General features: G+C 43.8%; 1 protein-coding gene across 4 annotated transcripts in view; it reads right to left on the reverse strand.

Moving 5' to 3' along the window:
- The window catches only part of SVEP1 (sushi, von Willebrand factor type A, EGF and pentraxin domain containing 1), a 182,694-nt gene that overhangs the window by 32,101 nt on the left and 132,026 nt on the right, over positions 1-18,567 (reverse strand). For 3 of the 4 annotated variants that reach the window (XM_059724628.1, XM_059724630.1, XM_019490659.2), the window contains 6 exons: positions 17,752-17,943; positions 14,867-15,034; positions 10,910-11,582; positions 5,525-8,310; positions 3,766-3,991; positions 2,511-2,666 (listed from right to left, as the gene is read on the reverse strand). In XM_059724628.1, the coding sequence (XP_059580611.1) occupies positions 2,511-2,666; positions 3,766-3,991; positions 5,525-8,310; positions 10,910-11,582; positions 14,867-15,034; positions 17,752-17,943 (4,201 nt within the window). The remainder of the gene's footprint in view (positions 1-2,510; positions 2,667-3,765; positions 3,992-5,524; positions 8,311-10,909; positions 11,583-14,866; positions 15,035-17,751; positions 17,944-18,567) is intronic. The other variant, XM_059724629.1, reaches the window with a different exon arrangement.

An 18,567-nucleotide genomic window follows, 5' to 3' on the forward strand; every position in this document is an offset into this window, starting at 1 on the left:
GGCCGGAATATTTGAATGCCCGTGGCGCACGGGCCAAGTCCCGGAGGACTGGAAAAGGGCCAATGTGGTCCCCATCTTCAAGAAGGGGAGGAAGGAGGACCTGGGCAACTATAGGCCAGTCTCACCTCCATCCTTGGCAAAATCTTTGAAAAAATTATCAAGGCTCACATTTGTGAGAGCCCAGCAGGACAAATTATGCTGAGGGGAAACCAGCACGGGTTCATGGCAGGCAGATCGCGCCTGACTAATCTAGTCTCTTTTTATGACCAGGTTACGAAACGCCTGGACACAGGAGGAGGGGTGGATGTCATATACTTAGACTTCAGGAAGGCCTTCGATACGGTATCCCACCCCATACTGGTGAACAAGTTAAGAGGCTGTGACTTGGATGACTACACAGTCCGGTGGGTGGCGAATTGGCTGGAGGGTCACACCCAGAGAGTCGTGGTGGATGGGTTGGTTTCGACCTGGAAGGGTGTGGGCAGTGGGGTCCCGCAGGGCTCGGTCCTTGGACCGATACTCTTTAATGTCTTCATCAGCGACTTGGACGAGGGAGTGAAATGTACTCTGTCCAAGTTTGCAGATGACACAAAGCTATGGGGGGAAGTAGACACGCTGGAGGGCAGGGAACAGCTGCAAGCAAACCTGAACAGGTTGGACAAGTGGGCAGAAAACAACAGAATGCAGTTCAACAAGGAGAAATGCAAAGTGCTGCACCTAGGGAGGAAAAATGTCCAGCACACCTACAGCCTAGGAAATGACCTGCTGGGTGGCACGGAAGTGGAAAGGGACCTTGGAGTCCTAGTGGACTCCAAGATGAACGTGAGTCAGCAGTGTGACGAAGCCATCAGAAAAGCCAATGGCACTTTATCGTGCATCAGCAGATGCATGACGAATAGATCCAAGGAGGTGATACTTCCCCTCTATAGGGCGCTGGGCAGACCGCAGTTGGAGTACTGCGTGCAATTCTGGGCGCCGCACTTCAAGAGGGATGCGGATAACCTGAAGAGAGTCTAGAGAAGTGCCACTCGTATGGTTAAGGGCCTGCAGACCAAGCCCTACGAGGAGAGACTAGAGAAACTGGACCTTTTCAGCCTCCGCAAGAGAAGGTTGAGAGGCGACCTTGTGGCTGCCTGTAAGTTCATCACGGGGGCACAGAAGGGAATTGGTGAGGTTTTATTCACCAAGGCGCCCCCGGGGGTTACAAGAAATAATGGCCACAAGCTAGCAGAGAGCAGATTTAGACTGGACATTAGGAAGAACTTCTTCACAGTTAGAGTGGCCAAGGTCTGGATCGGGCTCCCAAGGGAGGTGGTGCTCTAACACTACTGTGGAAGAGATTCAGAGCTGGTTTTATTTTTGCATGACTGATACAGAATCATAGAAAATTAGGGATGGAAAGGACCTCAGGAGGTCATCTAGTTCAACCCCCTGCTCAGAGCAGGACCATACTGACTCCAGTATTTTGGTCTCGTTGTTCATTTTCCCTCTGACTAAAATCTATGCAAGGAGGCAAGTGGAATGTTGAGATTAGGATCCACCAGGCACGTCTCAGTCAAATTCTTCCAGCTGTTCAGAAAAAAACACCTGAGGTAAATATAAGGGCTTGTGGGACATTCAGGAGAGGCACTGGGTGGGGAGAAAAGCAGCCTCTCTGAATATTGGTGGCTTTGCTTTAGTTTGTCTGGGCCCCCCGTGGGAGAAAATGAGTTAAAAGGGATGTGTGGAGACCTCTAATTAATACTGTGGTCAAGTACACATAAGAAGGAGCAGGTTAAATCCAAAAACAGAGGCATCCCTGGCATGTGCATGGGTTACACCTTGGTAAGTGAGAAGGAATAATATAAGGAGGAATAGAGATTTAGGTTTCTTAATGTCGCAGAAACTGCCTACTGATTGCAAAATTATACTTGTCACTTTAAATACACCACTGCTTTCAGATTATTTTAAAACTGTTGGCCAATTAGAAATAGGACAGCAAAATTAATGGTCAAGCTAGTGGCCCCGTTTCTCCTTTCATACTCAGCAATTTAACATTGCCACTACTGCCCAGCTGCCAAATTCCCAGACCCATAGAAATCCCTGCAGGCTGTCTTGGTCCTCCCTGCTTTAGAATATACTTGTATTTATGGTATCCTACCCCTGCTGTGCACTGCAGCGGAGTAGAAGGGACTTCTATTTTAGCTGCCAAGAGGCAGGCCTGTAGGTGGCGCAGATGGAATAATTTCTAAGTGAAATACCATTGTCTTGCCTTTTATATTGGTCCAGATTACAGTGTAACTGGCTCAAGAAGGGGTAGTAATCTTTTGAAGTGTTTTGCTAAACCTCATCATGCTTGCAGCATTCAATAAGTAACAACAGTAATAAAAGAGAAGTATAAAAGTTCAACAGGAAAACTAATAATAAGGAAGAATAGTTCATTCTAATAAACTTGGAAAACAGTACAATGGATAATGCAAAGGTTAATTTTAATGGCACTAGTAGGTATGAGGTGGAATCAGTTTACTTACCTGTAGTTCATAGCCAGCATTACATTTGTAATGGACTGCATCCCTGTAGCTGTATCCTGTTCCAAGCACAACCCCATGTTTTGGAGTTTCTGGTTTCCCACAAGACACAGGGACACAGATCTCATCTGAAAACAGTGGCACCCAGCTGCCATTGTCCTAAAAAATAAACATTCAAGATAACTAAAGCTTGTCTAATGTATCTCCCTACTACATAGCTGGCTCAATCAAGGATCTTACCAAAACGCCTGCATCAAGGAGAACTAAAAGAATTCATCTTCATAAATATATGAGAAATAAATATTAAATGAGAAAATTAAAAAAGCCACTGGGAGAGCCCTGACTACCAATATAGAGACAGGGAGTCATTTGCTGTAATTTGTATTGCAAGCTTCAACCCAGACTGGAGCCCAGCTGAGTTAGATACTGACCACTGGCATGGTGAGATGGAGAGATCCTTGGCTTGGGGATTATGGTCTAAAGAGAAAAGACAGGTAAAGGGCAAGAGTCCGATTTCTGAGTGACATGCAGGCTGTGCTGCATGCACTCCTTTCCGGTACCACCTCAGTGCCCACAGGCCCTGTATGTCATGCTTTGTGTATGTGGGTCCCTCCTGCTACACAGTGCAGCAGCTACCTTGCTGTACCAGGTTGGTGCCTTGTGCTGTGCAACATGGGGTTCCTGGGTCCTCCTGAGCTACCCAGCTGCAGAACCTCTCTGCCCTGACACCAGGGGTGGGTTCAGGAAGCAGAAGCTGGAAAAAGGAGGAAAAGCCTTGAGACTGGTGGTAGCAGCTACTGGAATGGTGGGGGGAGTTGTACTGTGACTGGAAGCCTGGTGGGGGAAGGCCACATGCTAACCCCTTTGGGGCCATAAGCAGTCTGCGGGCCATCAGGGCTATATTTTGGATAGCCCTGGTCCAAAATATCCCATTAAGAATAGGTCTGGGTGAATTAAAAGAACATTTGGTGAGTTACAGTGCAGTATTCTTTTGAAGAAGTAAGAGGAAACAGTTATTTCCCAAACCTGGAGGCCTTTGTATATACTGTTTGAGAAGTACTCACTTTTCTTTCAAAAAGGAGGAGTGCATTATTTTTAATTTATAGTGCCTTATCCCTGTACTGTGGACAATCAGGCTTATTTAATCAGCAATGAATGCATGCATTGTTTATTTCAACAGGAGAGGCATGTCAGCATCTTGGTACAGAATGGTGAGCTGACTGGTACTTTTGAAAAAAGAAAAGGAAGCAATCTTTACCTGGCACATTGATGTGCTTGCCCCCGTCAAAGTGTAGCCTTCTGCACATGACAATGTTACATTCTTATTCACAGTCAGTTCATCACCAGAAACAATTACATTGGTTAGATTTGTTGGCAGGGGACATTTTTTGAGGAAACAGGAAATACTTGTAGGAGACCACTGTCCATCCTCCTGACAAACGCACATATCTGCTTCTGTCTCCATCACGTAGCCCTCCAGGCACCTGCAATATATCACAAACATCTGACCACTGAATTGTGTCTGTGTATGATGTTTTACTCCTCAAGGTACAAAACTTTCAGTGTGGCTGGTTACTCAGTATTTGCTGTACCTTACTGGAGTCTATAGATTTCTCCATCTTTTCAGGGCAGATTCCTCTGACAAAGAAAGGTGAGTGTATATTTTTGTGGTATTTCCATGTCACCTGTAGCAAGAGTTCCAGCATTCTGGAGCTGCCTCTGCAGCATCCTCTGCCTGCTTTCTACTGCTGCAGCAGTGCAAAAGCAGTACAAATCTTTTGGATCTTGGCCCTTTCAGCTTCTTACTGCTCAGAAGAGACTCAGGTGATAGAACGCCCCAGCAGCAGCTCCTACATCAACTACTGTTTGGGCATCTGCCATATGACCCAGATTAAGGAGGTATGGGAAAGATGTCCTTATTTACTTGAGGATTCCCTGCTGCTTGATTGGTTTGTTTCAGGCAAGGGCAGCTCTTAAACTGATCTCATTTGCATCAGAGATGGGACAAATCTTGAGCTGGCACCAAGTTTAGGCATCAGTAAGTGACTTAAAGCAAGATATGCTGTACCCCATACAAGTCCAACACCAAGTACAATCCAAGTGGATGGGGAAAAATTTGGTGCTCTGTGGGTTTGTCAATATAAGCACACATATATATGCATGTACACACACTACCTCCCCTCCCTATTCCTTGCAGTTAAGAGAGCTTAAGTGAAAATCCATGCATGTAAACCCTTAAAGTCATGAAGTTCAGGTACTTTCATTCACAAGCTGTCCCTTTCATGCTTCACATTAACCACTCTCATTGCCTTTTCATTATGCCTCTGCCAAGAAATTCACTCTCCCATCACAGAAACACAGTCACAAAGCGAAAACATTCTGGAAACTGCCACATTAAACCTGGACCTGCACCTTAGTAAGTTTAACATGAGTGCATATCTATTCACTGTTTCAGTGCATGGTGCGCTATGTGCTTGCAGCATTAAGGCCATAAAGACATGCCACCCTTGGAGCAAGATCAGCTGTGCCAGGATGGGTCTGCATATGCGGGAGCCCCTGAAGCCCCAGGAGCACCTGCCCAGGTTCCTTTACTTTCAGAGGTGTGTCCTGGGAATCCCTTGGCAGGGGATTCCTCAGGCACATGTATTGTGCTGCTGTGCCCCAACTCAAGGCACGCCTTTGCAAATGGGGGAACCTCTGTAAATGGGGGAATACACCTTTTGTCGTGGCCACATGATAAGGAGCATGAATATTTGTTTCCTTGGATTTTGTGCTGCCATAAAAATGTTTATAGCAGCACAAAGGCCACATCTGTTTCTGGTCTAAAGTCTTCCACTACAGTGGAAGAAGAGGGTCACAAGAAGGCTATATGTGTCGTGTGTCAATGACTGTGAAGTTTTCTCCATCACTTTTCTATGTATTTTAAAAACTGTTTGTTAAACTATGTATATATTTGCTTTATATATACCATTTTTGTCCTCCAGTTATTAGATGGAAATATAATTTCAGCTTCATACCTGTATTGGACTTTGCTTCCATAGGTGTGTGCCTCTCCAACAGCTACAGCATTTGGAATGGATGGCGGGGGTCCACATGTCAGTAGCTCACACTGAGGATGCGGCTCTCTCCAAACACCATCCTCGGTACAAGTCAGCTCTGGATTCCCTTGCATGGTAAAGCCAGGTACACAGTTATAGGTGACTGTGTTCTCATGCGTAGAGCTGCTCCCATTGATGTAAGCATTGGGGATGGTGGGTGGGGAGCCACATGTGATCTGCCCACAGCGTGGAAAACCCGAGCTCCATTTGTCAGCTGCCTTGCAGGAGATCTCAGAAGGCCCAAGCAGCTTGAAGCCCTCTAGACACTGGAACTGTGCACTTTTCCCACAGCTGAAGTCTTTCCCAATAACAATCCCGTTCTGGATCTGTGGCATTGGGCATACACAGAGCTGGCAAGAAGGGAGGCTCCCACTCCAAGAGCCATTGGACAAACACTGCCGCTGTGAATCTCCATGTAACTGGTAACCTTTGAAGCACACATACTGTATGAATTCCCCATAGCTAAAGTCTGACCCATTCAGAAAGCCATGAGAGAGGTCCTCTGGAGGGCCGCAGTTGACTGGCTCACAGAATGGAGCCTCCCCATCCCAGGTGCCATCCAGTTGACAGGTGAAGATGGATGCTCCATGCAATATGTAGCCTTCATTGCAGTGATAATGAACCTCCTTCCCAAAGGCATATTCTGATCCAGTAATTGTCCCATTGGGAAGAGGTGGAGGCAGTGCACACCTGATAGCTTTACAAACTGGAGTAATTCCACTCCAGCTACCATTTGCAAGGCAAACTCTACTTCTGTCCCCATCCAGCAGGAACCCTTTGTGACACAGGTACTCAGTTCGCTTTTGAAATGTGTATTCTTCTCCAGTCACTCTGCCATTCTCTAAAGCTGGTGGCTGGCCACAGGAAATGGGAACACAAATAGGCTCATTCCCATCCCATGTCTGGTTTTCCTGGCATGTTCTTTTGGCTGAGCCGCTTAACTGGTATCCAGAATTGCATTCATAATGCACGGTGTGCCCATAAGTGTAGTTCTCTCCTTTTATACTTCCATTCATGAGTTTGTTAGGCATGCTACATGATATCGCTTCGCAAAATGGAGGAGCACTACTCCACCGTCTATTAGGCAAACACAGCCTTGTGTTGGAGCCAATAAGTTTATACCCTGGGTTACAGGTATAGTGCACTGTACTACCGAGCGTATTCTCTGTAAAATGCAAAAAGCCATTCTCTGGAGGGGACAGCAAGTGGCACTCTATGGATATGCACATTGGGGCAGTTCCATTCCAGGTCCCATCCTCCTGGCAAGTGAGAATGGAGTTTCCCAACAGCTCATAACCAGAGTAGCATGTGTACAAAATCATGGTTCCATATAAAAAGTTTGACGACTGTACTGAATTAGTTTCCTTCTGAGACATTCTTCTATTCTTCCAGGCACCTGCAGCTAATGTGTGGGCTAGAGGAGGGCTCTCAGTAAGGAGCATGTCTTCTTGGTTAAAATGTCTCTCCTTACTTCTAATCTGTGCATATTCCCCAAAGTCAATGTGGGGAGGTAGGCCGCAGTCTGTTGGCAGGCATGCCGGAGTAAAGCTAGACCATCCTGTCTCTTCACAGGTCTGCATGGCAAGACCAGCCAGCTGGAATCCTGGGATGCAGCTATAGATTACCATGGCACCATAGCTGTAATCTGCACCTTCCACAAAGCCATTCTCGATGGGCTGAGGGGGATGGCAGTTTATAGCTTTACAGGAAGGAATGTCAGCATCCCACTCTCCTGTCTCTAAACAGTGTAGTGCATTCGGCCCTTTGAGCTGGAATCCTCTGTCACACGAGTACGTAACAGTTTCCCCATAATGAAAGTTTGTGTATGAATACTTGCCATGGAATATCTCCTTAGGTGCTGGGCATTCAATAGGGTTGCAAGAAGGCTTTCCACCTAACCAACGACCATCTTCTCCACAGAGAATAGTTGTGTTTCCCAGTAGTTCAAAGCCTGGTTTACAAGTATACAGTGCTGTACTAAGATATGTAAGACCCTGCACATCCACAATGCCATTCTGGATTTCTTCAGGTTGGGGGCATTCCACTGGGATACATTCCGGGAATGGCATGCTCCAGGAGCCATTAGCTTGGCATCTGACTGTAGCTTCTCCTTTCAATAAAAAGCCATCTGTGCAGACATACTTCACAGTGCTACCAAAATGAAGGGGCGATGCCAAAGGTTCACCAAAGGGAATGTATGGAGGCCTACGGCATAGCACAACTTTGCAGACAGGAAACGAATCATTCCATTGTTGTGACTGCAAACATTTCAGCACAGAGGAACCATGCAGTTCATAGCCCTCCCTACAGGAAAACTGTACAACCCCTACTTGGTTAACCATCTCTTTCAAGACCAGCTGGTTTTCAAGCAATGGTGGTTCTGGACACTTTGCCAGCATGCACTTTGGGTTTTGCTTTTTGCTCCATTTCCCAGACTTCTGGCATGTCCAGGAGGTATCTCCAGACAGTTTGTAGCCCTCATCACAGAAAAACTCAACCTTGGATCCCACATCAAAACTTTCTCCGTTGGTGTGTCCATGCTGGATCGGTGGGGGTTTCCCACAACTAAGAGTAACGCAGGAAGGAAGTGATTCACTATACCACTGGCGATTGGATTGGCAGACAGCCACTGAGCTTCCAACTAACTTGTAGCCAGCATGGCACTGATAATTCACTTGATTTTCAAAGACATATCCAGTTGTGTCCTGCAAAACAGATGAGGCAAAGATACACGACAGAGATTTACAACCTTGGCATAACCCATTTGATTTTATTATTTTTGTCTCTGTATCTTATACTTGGTCAGATACAAGACAGACTGATGGATTCCAAAGAAATTAATGCCTGCTTTGGAAATATGTGAGCAAACTCTGCCTTTACTTGTACTCTGAAATCAGGCAGAAGGCACGGTAAAGTTACACCTTATAGATTAATTAATTTAGAGAGGCATAAGCTTTTATGAGCAACTGCTCACTTTGATAGATGCTATTATATTACAGTACATTACATCTGATGAAATAATTTGTAGCTCAAAAAAACTTTTGGATCTCTGAATTAGAGATATAATTCTACCCTGCCTTCTGCCTGGCTTCAGACTAGGACAGCTGACTACCTCTCTTTGAAGTCAGTGAATTTGTATTGAATGCAATGGTAAAACATTCAGTTCTAAAAAGTGTAAAGCTAGAAAATATTTTCCCTACTTTCCTCTCCCCATTCCACATAAATGAAAAAAGATCTGTACACAAGAAGAAAAAAGAGCAGCAAGAAGCTAGGAGTAGCTAGAGCAGGGGTGGCGACCAGTATACCAGAAATGGCACAGGCAGCCTCTTTTTGTGTGACTAGGCAGACTGGGGAAGGGACAGGCAGCACAGCAGCAGATAGGGCAGGGAGCAGAAACCTGAAAAGCAGACTAAGCAGGAAACACAAGGCAGGAAAGAGAAAGCAGAACAACAGACCAGGCAGGGGAAGGTGATCAGAGAAGTACTTGGATAGGGTGTGGGGCCAATTTGTGGCACACCTGCCAAAAAGATTGGCCTCCACTGTGCTACAGAACAGCTTGCAACTGATGTGGCTCTTTAGCTTAAAGCTTTATCTTGCACTAACATGAGATTGCAAGAAAGGACTACTTGGAGAATTTTATAAATAATGCCACTCTTACTTATATATTACTGTTTTTCAGTATGATGATAGTAACAGAACGAAAATGAAATGAGAGGTCACTAGAGAAAGAATTGAGTATTTTCAGCCCATTTAGCTGTCCCCTGCAGCAGGCTTGAAAACAACCAAGCATTTGTTACCTTTAGAGAAGCAGTTAAAATGGTTCTAGATACAATGTGTTCCCTGTCCTGTTCATAACAGAACTGTCTTGCCATTGTCAGACCAGTTTTTTCCATACATAAGTGTATAGTCCTGAGCACTGTTTTTATGATCTCTACATGATGGTTACTAAGCTACAGGGAAAGTAACACTGCAACCAGCATTTTCAGGTTGTGAGATTTTACTCTTGGAGTTTTGATGCATCCTTCCCACTCTTCCTGTAGCTAATTACTGAAGCCTCAACTGTGAAGAGAGATTTGTTCCCACTCCAGCCTAATTTCCATCCGTTTCAACAGATTTACAGAGATAAAAAATCATTTGCAGCACTTGTGTGTATTCTTCATATGTGTGTTTGCAAACTCCTCATCTGAGCAGATAAAAGACTATTTGTTATGCAGAAGTAGTACATGTACATGCAGCAACATGATGAATGCCATCACCCCTTTTTTCTGCTTCCTTAACTACTCTGGATGTACATTTACAGGTTCTTTGCTGCATTTGGGGCCCATGCAGATTTTGCAGGGTCAGCAACAACTTATGCATTGGAAAATGGGTCTCTAAATGGGAAAAAGTGTAAAAAGAGCAATATAAGCTGAAGACATCAGAGTAGTGCACAGATTGTGGGATATCTTTGCGTAGGATTCGTAGCACAAAAAGTTTATGTTACTGTTGGCAATTCCTGTAAGAATTAAGATGCAGTTAAAAATAATTCACAGCAGACAGAGTAATATGTAGTGAGAAATCTAGGAGGATGAGAAATCCTATACTCTCAAACAGTTCAGAGGAAAAAAAAACTTAAAAACAAATTTAAATCTTTACAGTAAAGATGAAGATTTTATCATGAAAGCAGTGCTGTACATCAGAGTACAACCGTACAATAAGCTGAGTACAGAGTATAATGACTATGTAAGGCAGTCATCATGCCTTTTGGCTGCGACGGTGATGTTAGGGTCTGGTGGCATCTTTTGTTTTAACTTAAAATTTAACTTAAAGGGCAAACTCAGCTCTCACTAGGAAACTGCATGTGCCTCTGTTCTCACTAGGAAACTGTGTGCACCTCCAGAAGGGTAATATTTTCTTGTTATAATTTATTGATTTAAAATCAGATCATTTTAGTAGCAGGCACAGAAACATCAAGGTATGTGAGCTAGCTCCAGCAGTTGATAAAGTACTAGGCAGCAGCAGGAAGCTGCTCATCTGCTGAGGAAAAGAAATGTTTGGCAAGACATTCAGGAAATCACAGAAGATGCTATGACAAGCAGTTATCAAACCCTTCTTCCTAAACAGAATCTCAATTAATCTGTTCCTCCTTCTAAGCAGCCTGATGTTGTTGCAAGGCTGTCTACTCCCACCCCATCTTGCTGCCTGGTGACCCTGGTTACATCCTTATTTAACTTTAATAGGATGGGGGTGGGGGGAACACTGGGTATCATTAAGACAGGTAAACCTTGCTCATGCAGAATGCGACTGGGAAAGCTCTTACTGTACCTTAATAAATCCGTTTTCAAGGTTGGGTGGTTCTCCACAAGATACCGGGTGGCAGGTGGGCAAGCTGCCGCTCCAGCTGCCTGTGGCTTCACATGTCCTTTTCTTCTCTCCTTTGATATAAAATCCTTTGTTGCAACTGTAAGCCACTACTGCCCCAAAACTGTAGTTGGTTCCACTTGCGTAGCCATTGCTAATGCCTGGTGGTTCTCCACAGCGAACCGGGATGCACTGGATACTCAAAGGAGAAGGATTCCACTGGCCACCTCGAATGCACTCGATCTTGGCAGAAGTGTTTAAGACAAAGCCTTCCATGCATTTGAAGCTCACGACTGAGCCAGCAGCAAATTTTGCTTTGTTAATGGATTCCAGGATGCTGTATGACACTGCAGGTGGCTTCTCACAAAAATCAGCTATGCAGTGAGGCATCTCCATGCCATCAGGTGGCACCCACTTCCCCTGTGCATTGCAAAGCAGCTGGGAATTGGCTGCCAAGCTGTAGCCATCTGCACAGTAGTAATAAGCGATATCTCCAAACAACCGGTGAGCACTTTCGGGTGAAGCGTGTTCCACATGGGGAGGTTCATCACAGGAAACAGCCAAACACTGTTGGTGACTCATGTTCCACTCACCGCTGGCTAAACATTCTACAGTTTCAGGGCCAACTAACGTGTAACTGTGGATCAGACAAAGGCCAACAATGTTCATAGTTAAGCTGATAACCAAAGTGTTAAAACACTAGAAATACAACTTCCCAGAACCCAGGGAAAGCAAGGGATAGAATCCTTAATAGAATCCATGCTAAGCACAGCCATGAAAATTAATGTGCTTGTTCATGGTTTAGATACTGCTGCATTTTGGGAGGAAATACAGCATCCTGAATAGTGGTTATCTATTGACAGATAGGTTAGATAATATGGCCATCAGCTCACATTGGCAGATCTCTCACTTTGGTGACACTTTCCACTACAAGCCAAATAACACTTCCACCAAAAATCACTCTTTCCTAGCTCCAAAAATAGAAGTCAACCAAACAAACAATCTCTACTGCCAAGCAGAGATTCTTATGCCTGGGGAAGGAAGGAGAACTGAAAACTCCACACAGACCCCTAGAGTTCTTATACTAATCACACTGATGTATGAATATGCCAGATATTATGGAAACGGGTACCAGTACAGACTCCTACATTAGTTAACTGGAAATACCAGTGTGGTTAATGGGCATTTGGTAATGCCTTCTCTCTAAGAAAATGCCAGTACCTATAAAATTAAATGTATTAACAAATACGAGTGAAATGTATTTCTAAACCTTCACAAACACACAAGCTTAATGTGTGGCAAGTGAACAGTATTACAGTTACATATAGCTAAGCAGTCTCTGGGATTTACTCACAACCAATAGTCCTGACGCCAACTGGCTCATTAAACCTCCAGCTGTTTAAATATATAACATGTTGTCCATGTTTTTATGTTTGTTTAAAAGTCTTAGTTTTTCTGTGGTGTGCTCATACAGAAAGAGGATAAAAATTCACCACTGGAATAGTCTCCAGTGAACCCTTGCAACTGTGGACTTGAAACTGAGTGTGCTGGCCACATCTGTAAAAGTACTTTCATTGATCTGTGGTATTTATTTTCAGAGGCTGTCGTTTGGGATTCCAGGAAAGCAGCATAAAAATTGCCAATCTGTAATATAGTCTCTCATTACCATACAGGTAGAGTATGATTTCTACTGACCTATTTAGAAGGCTTGCATACATTTCAGAAACAGGATTAAATTGAATCAGGTTACATGTAATGTTGAAGATTCCAGCTTGGACTGTTTATTTATTTAATTCTTTCCAATAAGTAGATAAATGCAGTGATTTGTAAACTTTGGCTCACAACTTGCAAAGACTTATATGCATGCTTAACTATATATGCACAAGATATCACTATTGTTTTGGTGGAACTGCTTGCAGTGTGCAAAGTTAAACATGTGCAAACACCTTTGTAGAATTGGGGTCTGGATAGGATCCACACTAGACTCCAATGAAGTGCAACCTGCTTTGTGTTGAAATGTAGTATAGAAACACACCACATTATTACCTAACAGTTTTAAGCCAGAAAGATGAGAGAATGTTTAATTAAACTACAGAAACACATTAAGGCAGGCAGAATCTAACACACTCATATTTGAATTTGGCCATTTTCATATGAGGATGAAAAGTGCTTTCAGGACCTTAACCTTGGCTCTATCACATGGCACCTTCAGCAGCATCCTGTGGTCCAACTCTCGCTTTACAGCAGTGGCTCTCAACCCTTTTAGACTCAAGGCACCCCTGGGCAAATGACAGCTTTTAGTTTTCTTTTTTTTTTTTTAAATTTTTTTTACAAGAATTACTAGAACAATTCTTCTGTTGCAAAGAACTCAGGAAGACCAAAGCAGATCTGAATGTTCTTAATGCTATGGTTTCCTATTTGAAATCTGAGTTTATCATGTTCATAGTGTTTGGATCAGCACCCTGATTGAAAATCACTGCTCTATAGTGACCCGTGTGGCATAGCACAACCATTCAGTACACGATATACCTGAAAACTGATGGCATATTAGCTATCTCAGAGACACATGGGGGACTTTATGCTCTCTGTTAGGTATGTTTATTGGCACACACCCAGTGCTGTTCTAAGGTGGCTATGGCCACGTATGGATATTTATTGCTACAGATAGTCCTGGGAAGGTTCCAAGCCTGTGAAATGCACCTACATCCTACCAATCCAGCTGACTGGTGGGATGGGCGGCGGGAAGGAAGGGGGACATTCTCCCACCTTGGGAACCTTCCCAATTTCTGCCACAAGAGAACAGCCCCTGCTCCTTACACTCCTCTGGGCTGACTTGGAGGAGTGTGGGCAGAGGGGAGAGCACTCAGCTGCATGGCAGTCTGCTTCAATCTGCACTGCTCCAGGCTGATCCAGGTCAGCCTGGACTGGTATGGGGTGAGGCAGGGGCATTCTGCCACAGCAGGAACCCATTCTGGAAGGGTTCCCCCTACAGAATTCCTCCCCTGTTGCCAATCAGCTAACTGGTGACAGAGAGAAGCCATTCTCCAGCCAGAGGAACCAAATCTCCCCTTGCAGGAGATTCCCTCTCTCCCACCACTTAACTGATGAGTGAGAGGTGGGGGTAATTTTTTCAGGGCAGGGTTCCCACAGGTTCCATGACAGATCACCCTAGGACAGGCCATCAAGGGGCCAGATGATTCTGGGATATTAGATGTCCTCCTCAACCAAGAGAAATGTACAGCAGTTCAGTTTATATTGGGAGGAGGAGAACCTTCCATATAGTTACCCCATCTAACTTCTTGCACAAGAGCCAGTTCCCTTCCATAAGAAATCTCTTGAATATTTGTACAGCTCTTTGTTTGTGCCAGGAAAAAGCCTTTTCCCCTGACAAATGGAATGCCTTTCCCCCTGGCCTATATTACACTCAATTCTAGGTTAGCGTGGGTGGGGTGAAAATGGCATGCTCCACCATGGAGGTCCCTAAAATGGTCTGCAAGCCATGGAGACATGCCCTCAGAGCAACAGTGTCTCCTGCTAAATCACCAATGTCCCTGTGTTCAGCAGCCTGCGGTTAATGGTAACTCTCCCATTCAAGTTCAGAGTCAGTCAAGATAACTCTAGGCCAGTTGTGGCATCTAACAAGAGTGCTGCCTGAATAAAAGGGGCTGGTTGTGCTATGTACACTTTTGCTAGTTCACAACAACCAACCATTACATTTAATTTCCAAAGAGTTACAAAGGAATCAACAGCTGATTAATAAGTGTTCATAAAACTGAGTCCATAAGAACTTACGTTCTTAAAAAGCAGGTGATACCAGCATGCAGCATCTGGGCAAACAACCTTACGAGTGAGAAAACTACTAGCCCCTGCTTAGCTTGACAACTTATCAGGGTATTGCTCTGGAAATGTTAATCTACATACCCTTCCTTACACGTATATGTGACTCTGTTGCCAAAAGTTAAGTTATTCCCATTGATGGTGGCATCTTTAATGGAAGGAGGGGATCTACAAGAGATGATATTGCAGATGGGAGGTGTGCTGTTCCAGCGCCCTGAAGCTTCACACACAAGTACTGAGGGACCCTGCAGACTAAGAAAAATGAAGGAAATTAGTAGGCTATAACTTTACCATGGATGTTGGCAAGCAGAAGCAAGGTGCTCTTTGCAGTTACTTTCTGTGTGAAATCCTGAACCCAGAGAAGTCAAGGGAAGTTTAGGGTATAAACAGATTTTCTTAAATGAAGCAAATCAGCTATGCTGGCATGTGTCCTGCCACTGCTGATCGGCTTTATTGGGCAAAACACAAGTTGCCTGTTGTCCTGCCCATTGATCCTATGAAACAATGGGCGACATGTTCCCTACTTACAGACACATCCTTGGGAATCTCTGGGGCGCGTCTCTGCAAGTGGGGAAAGCCAGCTCCAGTGCAGTCCCAAAACCACATCCCAGTGTTGAACCCCAGGGCTGGGAGACCAGGGCTGAGACCATCAGTCAGCTGATCATCGACTGCAATCCTTGAACTACACTGTAGCCTGGAACTGGCTCTGGGGCAGTCCTGGGGCTGAGACTGACAATGGATCCTGCAGCTGATCAGTAGTCCTTGCTGCAGGATTATGCTAGAGTGTCAGTGGGTACCTGGGAAATCCTAAATGGGGGAACTTGGGCAGGTACCCTTAGGGCTTGAGGAGCCCAATCCTGTGAGTCGGTGTAGGGGTGTGTAGGATCAGGCCCTTGAAGCCTAGAATTGCCTGCTCAGGGCAGCTGGAGAGAGTGGGCAGCTCTGGTATGACCATGTTCTCCTGCTATAAACCAAATAGACAACTGCTGCAGTTAAGTGGAATTTTGGGAATTTGGGTTTGTTTGCTTGGCCTTTGTGCCACTGTAAACATTTTCATAGCAGTGCAAAGCAACATTGTTTCCACCCTTAGCCAGTAACTTCAGCTAGGCCAGAATTCCACTTTTCTATTCACAAAAAACACTGCTAAACCCTACCAGCAATAAGGGGCAATCAGAAATATTTCAGGAGAAGCTTGACAGAATACATTTACTGTACCAAGGGATCTGTTTTGTAGCCATGTTGGTCTGAGACAAGAGGAATACAAAACTTTAAAACTTTTGGTTCAGAGGTGATACCTTTTATTAGACCAACTAGAAAACAGCAATTTTTAAAATTTCTTTGCAAGCTTTTGAGCACATGCGCCCTTCTTTTGGGTGAGGAGAAATCAAAGATTGTAAAAGTCCCCTTGGGTAGAAAATAAACTTCATTTTGCACAGGGAAAACTGAAGATGGACGTGTATTTCCCTGGGTCCCTGAGAGTTCCTTTGTGTAAGTTGCTCTTTGATATGCAGATAAAAGGTATAACCTCTCAACCAAGAGTTTTAGAGTTTTGTATTCCTTTTGTCTCAGATTAACATGGCAATGAAACAGATCCCTGAAACATGGAAGATACTGTATTTTAGCTGATTTGGGGGGAAAAAAACTTCATAATGGATTACTGGCTTGAGTGGTGGCCAGACAAGAGGATGGTGGATTTTACCTCTCAAACACCTAGTTTAGGCTTTATATAAAAATAATTAATTCCCCTACTCTACAAAAGCACCTTCAAAATACTTCCATGGTACCCATTTAAAATTGAACTGGCCTTTGTAACTGTAATGGCCTTTTTCATGGAATGGATTCTGTGTATGAGAGACACCACAATCTACACAACCTGTTTGGCCTGACTAAGCAGTCATAGACAAAACTTCCATTCACCCCAGTGAGGTTTATGTGTAACTTAGGAGTGGAAGACCAAACCTTTACTGTATGTGTATGGCATGGTTCTACCCTGCCCTGTAGCTTCACATTAAATGTGAACAGAAAGCTGTATTTAAGCTCTATCATCTTACACCACTGATGTCACTTGCACCTATTTGCACATATTTTACAAGATGTAAATGACTGCACCAGGGGGAACTGTGTAAGGGGAAAATCAGCCCTGAGTATCTATGTATGTAAGTGTACATGATATTTTGCATATGACTACAATAGACAGATATTAAGGATTGGAAATTATGCTTATGGCTATTTCTTTTTTTTCTATTTATTAATTTTAACTGATTCCCAAATATTCATTTATGCCATGCTTGAGCAATATAGTCAAGGAAAATAAAAACATCAGATGAGTCTTTACTGCACAGCTTTGTTCATTTATTAAAATGGCTTTGTAGGACACTTTAAGCCAGAGGTGACCAATTATGGCACATGTGCCACAAGTAGCACAGGCAGTCTGTGTGGCACGTGGCAGATCAGAGTGGGAACAGGCAACATGGTGCAGCTAGGGAAGGAAGCAGAAAGCAGAGCAGAAATGGGAAGGGCATCAGAATGGCACTCAGAGAGGATGTAGGCCTAATTTATAGCACTGCTGTCAAAAAGGTTGACCCCCACAATGCTTTAAATTATAGAAGCTCCTTCTGTCAGCAGCTTAAGAGCACAACAAAGATAATCTTGTGTGAGCAGTGAAATGTAATTAAGGACACAGCAACCAGTAAGGGTAAATAAAAACTCTGGGTCAATATCCATATGTCAGAAAAATGTGTTAGAGCTTGCTTATAGAGAGAACATAATAAATATTAATGAAACACCTGAGAAGTCTTTTCCAGACTGTTGGGATTTTGTATAAAACATGGAAAGTATCTCAAATCCTTAAGTATTTTGCTTTATTGAGAATTCATAAATTTCATCCCACATGTGATTTTGCAGTAACAATTTGTGTTTAACACACTCTCCTTTCTTAGAGTATAACTTGGTTATTTTGCCACTTTTACCTGTATCCACTGTGACATGTGTAGGATACAGTAGAAAGGTATGCTGTGCCAGCCAGCACGTATTTTCCATTGTTTATGTCCTGTGGACTGGGGCACGTTACTATTTTACAAGAGGGAGGAGAACGATTCCAAGCGCCGTGAGCCAGGCACAATGTTTCTTTTTCACCCACTAGATTATATCCTACATTACATCTGTAAGAAAAGAACAAAAAATCACTAACACATGCATACATTTTATTTGCTTAGGACTCTGCTTTACTAACCCTTTCCTTGCTCCATTGCCCACCCCCTGGCACTGAAAAATTCATAGGGGATAGAACTTTATTGGTCAAGAGTCAAATTTTCATCAGTTTTATGCAAACCAAAATGTATGGCTCCAACTTCAACTTTCTCAGAAATGTAAGGTGGAGTTCGTAGGCCCACGATTTGTTTATGCTGTAAGTACAGTAACTTCCCCATACTCCAGTGAACATCTAGATGGCTCCCTATGAGCCCCTTCTTAATACATTTTTAAAACTTAGACAGTTGGGAGTCAAAGTGACATAGATACTTAGGAGCCTCTTATTGAAAAACGAAGTCACTTTTGTAAAAGGGATTCAGGAGCTTATTTAATTTAGATACTTCTGAAAATTTTACCCCTTGTAGGCATTTTTCTGAATGACATGCAAAGGAAAAGAACACAGGGAAACCTAATGGCTTCAGCCTTTTAACTAGTGCGTTCTTTGCATATGTCCTCAAAACCCCACACCACTGATAGGATAGAATTATACCCTTATAGGCAGTAGGGACATAACAGTTCTTAACCTAATATGGTGA

Source organism: Alligator mississippiensis, chromosome 3 (assembly GCF_030867095.1).
Source record: "Alligator mississippiensis isolate rAllMis1 chromosome 3, rAllMis1, whole genome shotgun sequence".
Lineage (NCBI taxonomy): Eukaryota > Metazoa > Chordata > Crocodylia > Alligatoridae > Alligator > Alligator mississippiensis.